Here is a 16,172-nt window from a genome sequence, read left to right on the forward strand (position 1 = left end):
GCGCGTTTTTATTTGTGCACGACGCAGCTTCTGTACGCGGACGTGGGAAATAAATCGATTGGGTTTTCAAACAAATCGGTTCTCGACCCGCCTCCTGGAACGGATTGTGGTGCACAATTGTTTTACTAGTATATTGTTTTAGAATTTCCAATCAATTAAATATTTCATGATAAAATGTAAATTAATAAAAAAAAATTAGAGCTCTATGTTTTTTTTTTGTTTTTTGGGGTTTTTGTAACCTTGAATTGAATTATTTGTATATCATGTAAAAAATGAGTAAGACTTCTCTCGAAAATAATATTTGCCTTGTCTGATTCCAACTTCATTCTATCCCCCCCCCCACAAAAAAAAAAAAAAACAGGACTTCATCCTCACAGGGTTACAACTTTATTCTCATGTAAATACTTTTTATTTCCTTTACAGTGCACTCCCCCTAACTTGAAATTTGTGAGTGGTTGAAATTCAGTTGTGTCTTATCAGTTCACGCGGTGGCTAAACCTCAAATCCAACGTAAGTGGACACAAACGGAGCGAGCGCACTTTAGTGTATAAATTCACATTCACTACAACTCAGCCGTCACTCTGGATTAGGTTGCCACGTCTATCGTCGTTAAACGCGCACTTGATTCAGTATTGGCAAAAAAAAAAAAAAAAAAAAAAAAAGATTATCGGCAGTGAGACGAAACGCACTTGTTCAATACATATTTACACGAAAACTGGTCGGTGTCCTTCATTCACGACTTGATCTCGATGACTTTGATGAAGGGGAGGGTCTTGTTGCTGTGGGTGGACGGCATCAGAGGTTTGCTAATAAAAACAAAACAAAAAAAAATGTGCTCAGAGATTAAAAATGGCTTCTTTTTCGATTGGCTCACGGGGGAGACGCGGCCCACCTGTAGATGATGACCGGCTTGTTCTCGGCGCTTTTGAGGGGCGGGGGGTCCCGGCCCGAAAGGAAGTGCTCCATGTGGTCGTGCATCTCTCGGTTCTGTGTGCACAATGGTGAGGGGTTTTTTTTTTTGTTTTTTTTTTAACAAGTGGAAAAAGAAGCTGTGCACTGCGTCATAAAAGTAAAATAAAGTAAAACCACAAATACAGGAATAATTTGGTTGCTCACTAAGATTAAGTCTCGTGAAAATGTTTTGTTTGACTACAGTCAGGGGTGGGGATCCATAGGAAACGGTCTGACCTCGGCTTCCAGGAAGGCCACCTTCTCCTCCAGATCCCCGATGACTCGATCTCGCTCCTGAAGGATGGTACGGGAGTTCTGCAGCTGCGTAGTGCACACACACATCTACGTGTCAGGCTGATTTTCTGAGGAGTTCGGCTTCAACGCACAATGGACCGTTCCGACCTTAATCTCCGCCCCCTTTTAGCTACATTTGCCGTGTCCCACGAGCTTCCAAAATGGCGACTGAACAGAACAGTTTTGAAGTGGATTCTCTACCGCGTATTCCAGATAATATTGCGATATTTTTTTTTGACAAATGCATCATAGATACTTCGTCAACCGAGTTTTAGGCTTTGGAAAGTGAATCAACCGGGCCGCTTGTAACCTAGCAGGATATCTTTCATCAGAATTGCACGTTCCCCGAGCGCATCTGGGGCCCATTTTCTTGGTAACGTCAACTTTTCCAAGCGCAAGCTACTGACAACCGGCATTGCTTGTGGGGCAACGTGACGAGAGGGGGCGTGTCGAGCACAACGCGGCTATCTGATTGCCTTTTATTGGACGAGTGATTGACGGGTCGGAAAGGTCCATTGGTCGATGTTCTTCTGAGTGTAAAATTTCCTCACTAGTGGCTTCCTGAGCACTTGAAATATGAAGTGTGTATACCTGTTCAATCATATTTCGCACTTTCCTCTGTTGACACTTGAGCATGTCGTCCAGGTGGTGGATTTTCTCCTTCAGCACGGCAACTTCCGTTTCCAACTGGCCACACCTGAGAACAAACACGCACACACACGGTCAGTACAACACACACATGCACGCAAACGCACACTTTATTACCGTTCCACTTTCTCCTCCCCTTCGCCGTCGTCCGCCTGGAGCCGCAGCAGTTCGGCCTCGCCGGCGGCCATTTTGTCCCGCAGGAGTCCGCTCTCGGCCTCCAAGTTCCCCAGCAGCCTCTGCAGCTCCTCCACCCGCCGCCCTCGCGCGGACGACTCCGTCTCCGCCCGCTGGAGACGCTCCGACTGCGCCCGCAGGCGCGCCCGCTGCTCTTCCGACTCCGTCTGCGAGGGACGGAGAGTCCATTTGTACATTTTTCCACTCCTGGTCATCCAGACGTGTGTCATGTGTTAGCCTAGCGTAGTGTGAGCATCATCAAAACGGCGAACATTGTCTCGACTTGCCTAACTTTAAACTAGCCTTGGCTTGGTCTTCAACCTACAAGCCTAACCTAGCCTGACTTCACCAAAATCCAAGGTTAGCGCGAGTCAAAGTGATTCTTATGGAATTTTAATGACACCATTTTTTTTTTTTTTTTAATTTAGAGGAGCGCACAAGGCTCCACCTCACGAATGTGCGCGCACACACCTGGAGTCTCTCCCTCTCCTCCCGATGTCGACTCTCCAAGTCTTTTATCTGGGCGTAGAGGCGCTTGGTTTCTTCCCTCAGGTGCTGCACGTGATGATCGGCGCCGTCCTGAGGATGCGTAATAACGCGTCATGAGAATCCGTGAATTTGATTTGGAGCTTTTGTCGCGAGTCAGTTTGCTACGGTAACCGCTTAGCGCGTGTCGTGTGACATTAATTATCTTAGCGGAGATTTCTGGTGTGTCCTTATCATCCATCCAGCCATCCATTTTCTTTGCAGCTTATAAAAAATTATTCAAAAAAAATGTCTTTTCCCCACCAAAATTAAGACTTTTTTTGTTTTGCAGCAATATATAACTTTTTCCATAAAAATTTTCACAAATTTCTCATGAAATTATGAATGCTATCATAGACATCAAAAGTGGTACACGGCAAAGTGGGACTCTTTCAAGGCTGCTCGGTATTGTACAGCTAAATTCCATCCGTTTTCTTCACCGCTTATCCTCACAAGGGTCGCGGGGAGCGCCGGAGCCTATCCCGGCTGTCGACGGGCAGGCGGAGGGTACACCCTGAACTGGTCGCCGGCCAATCGCAGGCCACATCGAGACAAAAAGCCGAAATCACGGTCACAATATAATTAAAAATAAAGAAATAAAGAAAGTGATACTTTTACTGAATTTTATTTTTTAATTATAAAAAGATTTTTAAATCATAACTCTGCATAATCACACCTAGGGGCAATTTAGAGTGTTGCATGTTTTTGGGATGTGGAGGGGAAACCGGAGTGCCCACCTGGAGAAAACCCACGCAGGCACAGGGAGAACATGCAAACTCCACACAGGCGGGTCCCGGGATTGAACCCAGGACCTCAGAACTGTGAGGCCAACGCTTTACCAGCTGCCCTGCCGCGTCTTTAGCAATAAGCTGGAAATATTATATTGCATCTGTACGTGTGTGTGCGCTGATGTAAGCTAGAAACAACCGGATGACCGGATCATCTTTCTATCATAATTTAAATGGACTTAATTGATTTTTTTCTTTAATGGAAAGGAAGTAACATTTTACACACAACACACACACACACACACGAGTAAATGTTAATGAACTTACATCATGCTCAGTGTAACTGCATGTGGTGTTGCCATTGGCGACGGGTGTCAGGTTGTGGGGTATGTTATTGACTGCGTAGCCATTGGTGGGATACTGAAGACAAGTACACATTTTAGTGCCCAGTTTAACATGCACACATACGTTTATATTCCCATGTTTTACTTTAAAAAAAAAAAAAAATATATATATATATATATATATATGTATATATATATTCTATTTTCTTGCCTACTTACTTTCTTGATGTTACCGTTTTGCCTGGCCGCCATCTGCTCCCTGAGCGTCTTCAGACAGTACCTCACCTGCCAATCAAAACGGACGTTTATAACATAGCCGCGACGGGCAATTCACGCCAAAGGACGCCGCCGTCACCTCTTGGATCTGCGACACTTCGTCGGTCAACATCCTGACGCTGTCCGCCGTTTCGGGTCCGTCGTCCGGGTGCACCTGGGGAACACACGCCGCCGCTCAGTTGATTGCGCTACGCCGAAAGCGCAAAAAACAAACAAACAAAACCAAAAAATAGCTCACGGACTTTGGTGACTCCCACGCTATCCTCCGGGGGAGTGACGACCTGGGCCGTTCCTTCCTGCTCGTCCGGATTCCTTGGCGGCACCGACGGAACGCCGCTCTCCTGTGGGCCAGATGTGGAGGATAAGTGGAACCCCGGAGAAAAGAGAAAAGGCGGGCAGGGGCGTGGCTTCATGGTGGGTGGGGGGACACACGATCGTCCCGAAGCGTCCTGCCGCCAAAGATGCGCAGCGCCGAGGCGACGGCTGCCTGGCAACCTACGAGAAGGTCACGTTCACAGCCGCGGGCAAAATCACGAGTCGCTGGAAAGGAGGCCACCCGGGCCTTTGCGACAGCAACAACACTGTTTACCATGGCAACACGAGTACACTTTTGAAGGGCTTTTTTCGGGAGTCATGCCACACAAAACATGAGTGCTAATAAGAGCACGTTTATTACGATTGGAAAAGTCAGGCGGCACTGGAAAACAGGCCAGCCACACCCTCACAACAGCACACTGTTTACCACCACAATCAGAATACATACCGTAATTTCCGCCTTACAAGCCGCGACTTTTTTCCACATGCTTTCACCCTGCGGTTTATGCGGTGATGCAGCTAATTTCTGCATTTTTTAACAGCCGCTAGCGAAAAAGGTGAGAGTGAGACCGGTGGAATATATGTGCCGAGGAAATGACTCTTACCGATACTTTTTTTTTTTAACTGACCCTGTTAGCACTGTGCTAGCATGTTGCTGCTGTTAATGCCGTGTCACAGTGATTTTTACCGGTATATTTTTTTTTTTCTACCGGCCCTGTTAGCGCCCCGGGCAAGGCTTATAACCGGGTGCGCTCTGTAGGCCGGGAATTACGGTAATTTGTGATCGTCTGACCGACATTTTCATAGTAAACCACAATCATGTCACATGATCTTGAACCTTTTCCTTTGGATTTTCTTTGCAACATGTTCGTCGAAACATGCCTTGGAAGGTGTGCAAAGTTTAAAAAAAAAAAAATCTCACAGAATAAAGTTTGAATTTGCACTTAGCTTTCTTTCTCTTTGGCTTTTTGAAAGACCATGCCAACACCTATCAAACAATGCCTAGAAAGTCAAACAAATGTTTTTCTTTGTATGCATCAAAGATGTATTTACACACTTGACACTGCCGCACTGAAGGTGCGTAATCCTTTTGGGGAACGCCCAGCCTGCCATAAAGCAAAGAATGACTCAACATAAGCTTTTCCCTTGAATGCGCAAAGTAAACGCTCTGTTGAACTTGCGTGCAGGCGTTATGTAAGACGGCCGTCTGGTTCTGCGCTTTGTATCTTATCGCCGGCTTACACTAGAAGCCGTCCTCTGTGCCAACCTGTTGACAACGTGCTTGATGCCAAGAGGGGGAGCGTTGACAAATCGCCGTACGTCGACTCGCCGAGCCCTTAAACCTTTAAATTTGCACATTGCACAGTAATCTGGGGGAAAAAAACTCATACATTGAAGATGTATTTTTTTCAGTTGTTATCATTAGTTTATTTAGCATGTTTGCTGGTTAGTTCACAACATTAGCAAAACTATGGGAAAAATGTTAGGTAGAGCTTTGCTTAAATCAACAACAACGACATTTTTTCTTTCCTCGTGCCAAGTCATCAAACCAAAGTATTTATTAGCAATGAACACTCTGTTACTTTTGTACACTTTTTTAACTAATGACAACAATTGCATCGGTATGTCTTTTTTGTGATTTTTTTTGTCCTCAGAATATTACACTTTTATCTTGTAGAATCATAGCAGAAACCTTCAAAATTTTACCCCTATGATTACTGTTTGTTAAATATTTTTCACACAACCTTTTTTCTCATTAAATGAAAAAAATAACGAGGAATATTTTTTATTCCTTCTTAATTTCTAATAAAAACAATACTAAATATATTTTTCAAATTTGCTTTTTTCTTGTAGAATCATCACAGAAACTTTTAAAATTTTACCCCTATGATTACTGTTTGTTAAATATTTTTTACACAACCTTTTTTCTCATTAAATGAAAAAAATAACTGGATAAACATTTTTTATTCCTTCTCATTTTTAATAAAAACAATGATAAATATATTTTTTAATTAGCTTTTTACTTGTGGAATCTTTTTTTAAATACCACATTTACTGTAAATTTAGACTTTCTTCCCAGAATTTTAGCTTCAAAATTTAACGTTTTTAATCCCTAAATCACATCATTATTCTCATAAAATGATTGTATTTTCTTATAAAAAACACAACATTTTTGTCTTAATATTTTTTCCAACATTACAATTCATAAATTTGGATTTCTAAAAAATCTTGTGTATATAAAAAAAACAGCTACATACGTCTCTTGTAAAATTTCATGACAATAAATAAAAATGTAATAATTTTTTTCCCCATAAAACGTTTTCTCAAAATGTTTTGGGGAATATTATAAAATGTTTCTCATTAATATGACTAACTTTTTTTTGTCATAAAAATGTCAATCTTTTTCTTGGACTATGCTGAACAAGTTGAAGAAAATGATTTTTTTTTAAAACAACTAGACCGATACTTGTACTTAAGCAAAAGAATGTTTGTACACTTGCCACTTCTGCATTGTGTGTCAAAACTAAGTCAGATTAATTGTTATAATTGCACGGGCGTTAGCTTCAGAAGTAATGATATACTAATGGCACCAAAATTAGCATCTAAAAATGTTCTGTTGTTGGTTTTGTACTGCAGTGACGCATATTTGTGGGCACAACACAATGAATACACCAAAATACCGGTAAGGCTCGGGATCGAATGCCACCATTTTCTCAGCTATTGTTGCAGATTCCACAGCCGCACGCCACAAAGTTGATAAACTCCAAAGGTCGTCAATCATTCAAGTTACATCACCTGAGTGGAAATTACAGTAAAAGCAGGTTTCAGACCACACCGCTGCACACGGAATAACCGTGCACACCCTCGACGATGCATTCCCCGCATGCCACGTTAGCTCGTTAAGTTGAAATGTGGGCATAGCAAAGTCGAGATCTAGGCTACGTGTAATTAGCCGTAAGAGACAAGGACACAAAGGACAGGCGAGTACAAGGCGGAGGGCAAATAAGTTACTTGTTGTTTTAAGCAAAAACAAAGGCAAAAACCAGACATAAATTCAAATCGCATGAAAAGACCCGTTAGCATCACCATTTGCTTGTTCGACTGTAACTACCGCTAACGTGAGTTGCTAATGCTAGCAAAACACCACCGACTGACTGGCTAGCTGATATACGCGTGTTCCCTTGTCACTGACAGGTTGATATTTATCCCTAAAATTATGACTCAAAATATTTTACACTATTATACTACTATATAAATATTTTATAATATTATACTATATTATTATACTATTCATGTAAGTTTTTTTAGGTAAATTTTTTTACACCAGAATATTTCATTGAATATAAAACTGAATACAAAACATTTTATCAGTAAGGGGGGGTATATTCCCTGTGAAAAAAATAAATAAAATTTAAAGCACAAAAATGGAATTTATTGCAATTTTTTTCACAGAAATTAATAATAAAAAATTATAATTTTACCCCCAAAATATGGCATTAGTAAGTTAAGTTTTAATTCAATCTTATTTTAGGAGGATAAAAATTTGTTGAGGCAGGAATAATTTTAGGGATAGAATTCTGGTGATTTAATGACAAAATAAGATGAAAAAATATTTAAGAAAAAATGAATATGTAGGAATGAAGTTGGAAGCTCTAAGTGATTTTACGAGGAAAAAGTTGTAGTATGATGAGAAAAATATGGATATTTTACAACAAGAAAATGTGTAAGTGAAATGTTATTTTCCAACAATAATGTTTGTCCAAGCATGCTACTAGTAATTGTGACGGTAAAATTCTTGGAAAAACAGCATTTGTGAGGAGTAAGAATTTTTTTGTTGTTGCCTTTTTTTTTGTTGCATGAAATACAAAAAAGTAATAACTTTTTTTAATTTTTTTCCCCTCAAGGAAAACAGGAGTAACCATAGTAGTAAAGGAAACTTCTCAGGAAACAAAATGGGGCACGTTTTCCCGCATCTGCCCTTCTAACAACACCAGACAAGACTGGATAAGAATCCTGCTTAAAGGCTGACAAAAAGGTAATGCCAGATGAGTGACCTGAATTGGCTGCGCGTCGGTGAGGTCATCGCGGTTTCTGCAACTGAACAGCGCGTTCCTTTTCGCGCCAGAAAACGGATTGGATCATGTCGACTGGGAAGCGGCGCGGCATACTTTGAGGGGAGCCGCCCGCAAAGCAGTCATGTTAAGTATTTTTGCCCTGAGTGACAGCGAGATGAAATCTGTGAAAACCATCAAGGATGTGGCGCCGCGAGGCAGCTCGGTGGGGCTAGACGAGAGGGTTTCTTGTGTGGAGTTTTCGGGGCCCGGGAGGATTACACAATTCACAATGGCACTATTCTGCACTCCCAGTGCGGTATTTACACTTGCAGTACTCGGTGCACAAATGACATTGAACACTAATGATTAAAGCTTCCAACGAGTGAACAAATGTATTCTGTGATCCTGTTCCAAGCTCAATTAGATTCCGTAAGCTTCAAACATTTACCGTACATTTTTCAAGAAAGCTGGGAAGACGGCTCACAGAATTTATAAGCAACACGTCTGACAACTGTGATTGCGTTATTCTTTAAAAATGATGGCTATTCTTCTGCAATGACAACTCCTTTTGTGCGCATTACAATTGTATTCCCGTACAACTAAAAATGACGTCATAAAATTCAAAATACTTTTTTTCATGTGAAAACAAACACTGCAAACTGGTCTATTTTTTTAGAGTAAGCGCATTAGATTGAATTTTCTTCTAAGTTTAATTTTACGACTGTGATTACTACTGCTTTCCTTTAAAAAAAAAAATACTTTATTTTTGTATTTCGTACAAAAACATTTTTTGTTTTTTTTTTAAATTCATACTCCTCACAAATCCTGTTTTTCCAAGAATTTTACAGTCACAATTACTAGTAGCATGCTTGGACAAACATTATTGTTGGAAAATAACATTTCACTTACACATTTTCTTGTTGTAAAATATCCATATTTTTATCATACCACAACTTTCTCTCATAAAATCACTTCTAGTTTAAAAAAATATTTAATTTCCAACTTCAGTCCTACGTATCCATTTTTTTCTAGAAAATATATACATTTTTAATCTGAATATTATATTTTTGTTTTCTCATTAAGTCTTAATATGTTTACCAGAATTCCATCCCTAAAATTATTCCTGCCTGAACAAAATGTTATTCTCCTAAAATAAGATACAATTAGAACTCAACTTATCAATTCCATATTTTTGGAGTAAAAATTATCTTTAAGTACTATTCATTTCTGTGAAAAAATGCAATAAATTCCCTTTTTGTGCTTTATATTTATTATAATTTATATATTTATTTTACTGAATATTATAAAATGCTTGTTTGACTTGTATCATAAATGTCAATGTTTTTCTTGTAAAAAAAACAAGGAAAAAAAACAGTTCAATAATAATTCCAGCTTCATTCTGATAAAAATTTATTTTTTTTCCTCATATAATAGTGGGTTTTTTCCCCATTTAAAAATACATATTTTTTATGTTTTTTTTCTTATAAACAGACAGCTTACATTCTCAACAGGGCATGTTGCTTCCCTTTCACTGAGCGCAAACAAAGATAAGAGGAAGATGAGATAAAAAAGGGTGCGGAGACTCGCTCGCTTGGCAAAACATCAGGCGTCATTAGCCAACGTTGACTGACATCCGACGGCTATTCCACTGCTATTACCGTGTTAAGTGAAAGTGCAGGAACAAATTGCGTTTTCCCACGTGGCGGACTGACACGGCGTCAAGGTGACAAAATGTAGACTGCTACAACAAAAACATTTATATGACAAACTCTATAGGAAGTGTGGTTTTCAACACCGCCACTGCAAATATGGCGTCGACGTTTACAGGCCGTAAATCAACACTTGTGACAACGGCGTTCGCGGGAACGTGAACTCCATCAGTCCTTCAGAGTGGACTGAATGGAATTTTATTTATTTTTGTATTTTCTTTTTAATCGCCTAGCAACACAACACAAACACTTACCATAACAAACAACAAGTTGAGCAAGTCGCACGCTAGAGCGGACGGAACTGGACACTTGCAAACAAATTACAGTCGGCGATCGACCCTCGCGCAGCGACGGACAATCCCGAGTCTTCTGGCTTCCTTATCGGGAGAAAAATGTTTTGAAACCCCACCTACTGTTTATTACAGTACTTACAAAAAGTTATGGATATTGAAGCTTTGGGGTGAAATGACTCAGCTAAAAGTAAAACGCTGACATGCAACATAAACGTAAAAAACATTTGCATGCACGTGTACCATAATTCCCGGCCTACAGAGCGCACTTGGTTACAAGCCTCACCGGGTACATTTGTAAAGGAAATACCATTTGGTACATGCATACGCCGCAGCTGTGTAAAAGCCGCAAGTGCCCACGTTGAAACCCACATTGAAAAACGAGATATTTGCAAAGAAAGACGGTACACAGAGTTTAACGCTAGCAGTAACGCTAGGGCCGTGCTAAAGCTAGTGCTAATGCTAACAGGGCCAGTTAAAATAAAACATACTGGTAAATATCACTGAGCCACGCCAGTGACACAGCAGCAACACGCTAGCTAGCACAACGCTAACAGAGCCGGTAAAAAGTCACTTCCTCGGCACATATATTCCACCGGTCTCATTCTGTACTTTTGTGCTCGAGTGCCCCCTTGCGGCCATGAGAAAAAAAAAATGCACAAATTAGCCGCATCAACGCATAAACCGCAGGGTTGAAAGCGTGTGAAAAAAGTCGCGGCTTGTAGGGCGGAAATCACGGCACACACAAACAAAATTGTTCCTTATCTTCTGTAAAGTCAAATAACAGATAGGAAAACGCTCTCATTTCATTAGCTAAACAACGTCCTTATAATACTTCAGATTATTTAACAAGTAACTCATCTTAACTCTTCACCTGTAATTGAACATTTATTACTATTTAATAGTTTACCATTTCGACCGCTTGAACGCTCACACCTTCGTAATAAAGAGCGTCACTCGTGCTACGTTACATCGCCACTGCGACCTCATCGGCTGACACCGACAGCAGTGCTACTACAGCTACTAGCAAAAGCATCTGGCTCATTAATCTTCGTTTGGACAAGCCCGTTTTAGCTCACTAAGTCACCTCCATGACTAACAAGTTTTTCAAAATATTACAGCGGGAAGCAAGATGGTTAACATTTAACAATGAGTTACTGTTGCAGTATCACCCAGAGATAGCTGCAAAAAGGACATTTGTTTGTTTATTTTTCCTTCCGCCATCTTAGCACTACTGTACTATTCTTTAATAGTTCCACCCTCAAGTCAGTACCAAAAGCATCTCTCAGCATTCACACAGAGTTTCTCGAGGGTAAAATCATCTCTCCCGTCGTGATATCTACCTGCTCCGACACGAGTTACCACGGTGGTCGGTCTTCCCGGCGTGGACCGGAGGAGCCGCGATTCCAGACAGACGGCGTTTCTCTACGTGCGAGTGCGAGTGAGTCAGAGCCCGGGAAGCCTGGTTGCCTTAAATGGCTGGGTGAGGCTCAAACCAGCCAGCCGCCCAACCCCGTTTTGTCTCCAGATTGTTCCGAGCGGAGGCCCGGCCCCGACAGCGCCCCCCGCGGGTCCAAGCTGGTCGCTACACTCGAAAATAAAACTGTGACCACGTTCATCCTTTGCCGTTGTTATCGAAGAGATGAATTATTCATGGGGTAGCCAGGTGACAGGGGGTGTAAATGGCAGCACTGTGAGGAATGCACGGTATTACGTAAGGTAGATTAATGAGACGTCTTTACATAAGACGCAAACACACAAAGCGTGTTGCAATGTCAACACACAACTAGGCAGGCGAGAAAAATGCCAGTCACTGCACGGACATGTAACCGTTTTTAATGGGATTTTTTTTTTTTTCCCCAGTATGTGTAAATCAATCAAAAACCATTCATATTCTCAAAACATCTCGCCTCGATAGAACACAATAATTGGTTACAGTAATGTATGTTATGCTAACATTTTTATTGCTATGCTGCAATTTCTGGTTTTGTCTATTTTACCTGTCAACTTAGCGAAAAAAAAAAAACAACACTTTTGTTCCCAAACAAGTCCTCTCGCTGCTATGCCACTTCGTTATGCTGCAGTTTCTGATTTAACGGCAGTTATTCATATTTTACTCGTCAATTTAGCTGTACAATTCCGAGCAGCCTTGAAAGAGTCCCACTTTGCCGCGTACCACTTTTGATGTCCATGTCTATTACGTCATTCGTAATTTGAGAAATTTGTGAACATTTTTATGGAAAAAGTTATATATTTAGGAGAACCCCGCTGCAAAACAAACAAAAAAAAAGCCTTAATTTTGGTGGGGAAAAGACATTATTTATTATTATTATTATTTTGTGTGACTAAAGTCAGGATTTTATTATATGTAAAGTGAGAAGTAATCATAAATATAGAAATTTATTTTAGGGCAAAAGTTGAATATTAAGGAGAAAGGGGTTGCATTACTCTGGAAACAAAAAATTTTATTTTTCAAGAAAAAGTCCAATTCATGCAATTTTAAAATGGCAATACAGTACGTTGTTTATGCTATGGTGTTTGGGTTTGCAAGTATGCGGAAATGGGCCCAGCGGTTATATCAATGCATATCCAAAACATAAACAAACATTTCTTCCATCTTAATGACACAAGAAGACATTTTTGGGATTGTTGTCATTCCCATGCGTCAAATCTCAGCTATTTCTCTGGAATAAGATCGTTAAAATGTGAAATAAATACATTTTCAGACACAGGATTGGAGTTTTGATTACATAGAAGGAGTAAAAACATGGCTAGGGAGTATATTAAAAATCACACCAACGTTAGTGTGTGTGTGTGTGTGTGTAGTATGAATTATGACTAAAACGGGCCTTGACAGCCAAGAAATTTTTCTGCTTTAAATTCGACATGGCTGCAAGTTAAATTCCTGTTAAAGCACTGGACGGGATTTACAGTGACACATCATCACTTAGTTAATAGCAAACCAGCTCGCCATGTGACGGGATGGGAAATTACCATTTTTACACAGCAAAAAAAAAAAACCATATACATACACACACATATATATATATATATATATATATATATATATAATATATATATATATAGTAGATGTAATGTGAACGTAAACTTAAGCAATACGAATACTTGTCTAATGGAGATTATATAATTTTATCTCGTAAATTTAGTTGAAGATTACAGAGTATATTTTACTGTCCATTTTAGATACCATTTAAAATCTTTGTACGTATATATTTTTTTGAAATAATTTCACATTATCTCCCCCATGAGCTAACTAGCTTAGCTAGCTAGTGGACCGAACTCGTTCTTGTTAACAAGTTGAATTGGTTGAGTTTCCAGTTACTCACTGTGGTCGTCGTGGGCTGGTGGTCGTCGTACGTCTTCGCACCTGACATCTTGTCCACGCAGCGTGGGGGGAAAAAAAAAAAAAAAAAAAAGCCACGACACACAAATTGAGAGACGTTGTGTAAGGCGCGCGAGTTGCGCGTGAAACGTTAAGTGTGTCCAGGTGCAAGTTGAACCTTGCAGCTGTTCTTCTTTTTGTTGAAGACGAGCCTAGCGCCAGGTTGCCATAATTAATAACGACGACTTTAATTAACTGTTTATGATTTTTTTTTTTTAAGGTCATGCGTTGATGATCTTTTCTGATGACAGGCGGGTGTCAGAGGTAAGAAAAAAGTCAGATGCTCCTCCGTAATGAAAGGCAGTAAAAAATAAATTCGAAAAACACATGCAGACTTGTCACGGGTGTTAATTATTTTTTACTCTAAGTAAAAAACAAATTATATTTACATGCACAGAATATAGTTTTTTAAAAAATGTTTTCCTTTTCTTTTTGGAGGGACCCAACCCCCAAAACGCTGATTGGTTGATTTAATTTTTGTTTTTCCCAATGCAATTATAATCGCCAATTATCTGCGGATTTTTGGTTCAGGCCGGTCCTGGTAACCCCAAAAGAGGTGGAGGGGTCCACTGTGTCAATTACCTACAAGTACCACCACAATGACAAGCAAAATACAATAGCATAGTAGGCACAAGTGTCCTGCAAATTTGGTTTTATTCCTAAATAGTGTGCTTAATATACATTATGCACAATTTGAACATAAACACTGCGCCTAAATTTAAATGGGAGAAAACAATTTTTAATCATCCCCTTCCAATGTACAGCACATATGTTGATTAAAAAAATAAAAATGAAATTAAAAGTAATTTCTGTATTTTTATCTCTTTGCTATTACAAAATGTCAAAGTTAAATACAACCAAACTGTTCTCAATCAATTTTACAGATTTTTTTTTTCACATACTACATTTAATCCACCCGTCCGTCAATTTTCTGAGCCGCTTATCCTCACAAGGTTCTGGGGAGTGGTGGAGCCTATGCCAGCTGTCTCTGAACTGGTGGCCAATTGCATTCACATTCTCGCCTATGGGCAATTTAGTGTCTTGAATCAAACTACCGTCTATGTTTTTGGGATGTGGGAGGAAATTCGAGTACCTGGAGGAAACCCACACAGGCAAAGGGACAACGTGAAAACTCCACACGGACAGGGGAGCCGGGATCTGAACCCGGGTCCCCGGAACTGCGAGACAGGCGCTCCAAACGGTTGCCCACCATGCCGCTACTACCAAATTTGATGCAAACGAAAACATGTAAAGAACATTTGCAAGTCGTCTCCTGACCTGAGCGAGGGTGACGTCGTCTCCGTGGGTCAGACGTCCGCGTGGCGTTTTGCTCCACCACGACATCCTGCCGTCGGATGCCCCCCTCAGCTTCTTCCAAACGGACGCCATGGCCTCCAAAGTTTTTTTTGTGACTATTCTTCACATTTTTGTCGTAGTACAAGAGGCACAACCCCCCCCCCCCCCCGGCCGCCTCGGGCACGTCAGCCGACTTAATTCTGTATTGCGACCTGCAAATAGGATAAGAGTCTACCTCCTGCTTTATTTACCGCGCTACTGCTAAAGTCGTTTACCTTGAGGCACAAGGTGATCTTTACTCCGATTTTTAGTGGGTACAACTTCTTAAAAAAAAAGATAAAAAGAAAGTCGTTTAGAAAAATCCGCCCGCTGGATGTTTAATTCATACGACGCGAGTCGGGTGATGAAATGTCGGGAGAAATGTTACTTGTATTTATATGTTTTTTGTTTGCTGTTTGATGTTTGCAACAGCCCCGCTCTCATTTCTGCTGGCTCAAAAATTTACTTTTTTTTTTTTTTTTCATGGGAGGGTGATATCATGTTTGACTTGTGAGATAAAAGTATTTTTTTTATTTTATCCTCATATAAATATAAGATCAAATGAAAATGTGATTTTCATGATGTTAATATATTTATATATTCAAATTAATTTATATTTAAATGTATGAGACATAATACTTTATATTATATAATCATATTTTTCTTTTAAATTTAATGTCAATTGTTTGTAAATATCAGTCATTAGCCATATTTGTCAACTTTTGATAATTGTCATCATATATCATATATCAGTTAACATGCAATTGACTTCTAAAGCCGTCAATGGCAGTGAAGGTTTGTTATGTTTTATCTTTCTCGTGTTACATTGTTTCATGATTACCAAAAGCAGTTTATAAAAAAAATAACAAAATAATATTCATTGTATATAATAGGTCTTTCAATTATAAATACAATTAATTTCCAATTTAAAATTTGAATAAACGGGAAAAGCCGAAAGAAAAGAAAAATAATTTGTATCAATTATTTGACAAATTTGACAAAATATTGAATATTCAACTTTAATCAATTGATAGTTCTATCAACCATTCTACCTAAATGCAACAATTAAATTGCATTTAAAAAATGTAAATGTAATAATCACATTGCATAAATATATTAAATTCA

At 39.7% G+C, this 16,172-nt stretch overlaps 1 protein-coding gene across 4 annotated transcripts; it reads right to left on the bottom strand.

The window, feature by feature from the left end:
* Nucleotides 1-374: 374 nt before the first annotated feature.
* Nucleotides 375-15,116, bottom strand: tuft1b (tuftelin 1b). 4 transcript variants are annotated; one of them, XM_061817793.1, is made up of 12 exons: nucleotides 14,991-15,116; nucleotides 13,657-13,704; nucleotides 4,183-4,281; nucleotides 4,020-4,094; nucleotides 3,884-3,949; nucleotides 3,648-3,740; nucleotides 2,539-2,646; nucleotides 2,011-2,234; nucleotides 1,837-1,942; nucleotides 1,189-1,272; nucleotides 893-987; nucleotides 375-806 (listed from the first exon to the last, which is right to left on the bottom strand). In XM_061817793.1, exons 1-12 carry the CDS (start codon nucleotides 15,099-15,101, stop codon nucleotides 734-736), a joined length of 1,182 nt encoding a protein of 393 aa, XP_061673777.1. In that variant the 5' UTR covers nucleotides 15,102-15,116; the 3' UTR covers nucleotides 375-733. The 4 variants fall into 4 exon arrangements, with proteins under 4 accessions (XP_061673777.1, XP_061673788.1, XP_061673780.1 ...); XM_061817804.1 differs by lacking the exon at nucleotides 14,991-15,116 and adding an exon at nucleotides 14,663-14,673; XM_061817796.1 differs by lacking the exon at nucleotides 14,991-15,116 and adding an exon at nucleotides 13,831-14,194.
* Between the last annotated feature and the right edge of the window lie 1,056 nt (nucleotides 15,117-16,172).

The sequence above is a fragment of the Syngnathoides biaculeatus genome, chromosome 1 (assembly GCF_019802595.1).
Source record: "Syngnathoides biaculeatus isolate LvHL_M chromosome 1, ASM1980259v1, whole genome shotgun sequence".
Classification (NCBI taxonomy): domain Eukaryota; kingdom Metazoa; phylum Chordata; class Actinopteri; order Syngnathiformes; family Syngnathidae; genus Syngnathoides; species Syngnathoides biaculeatus.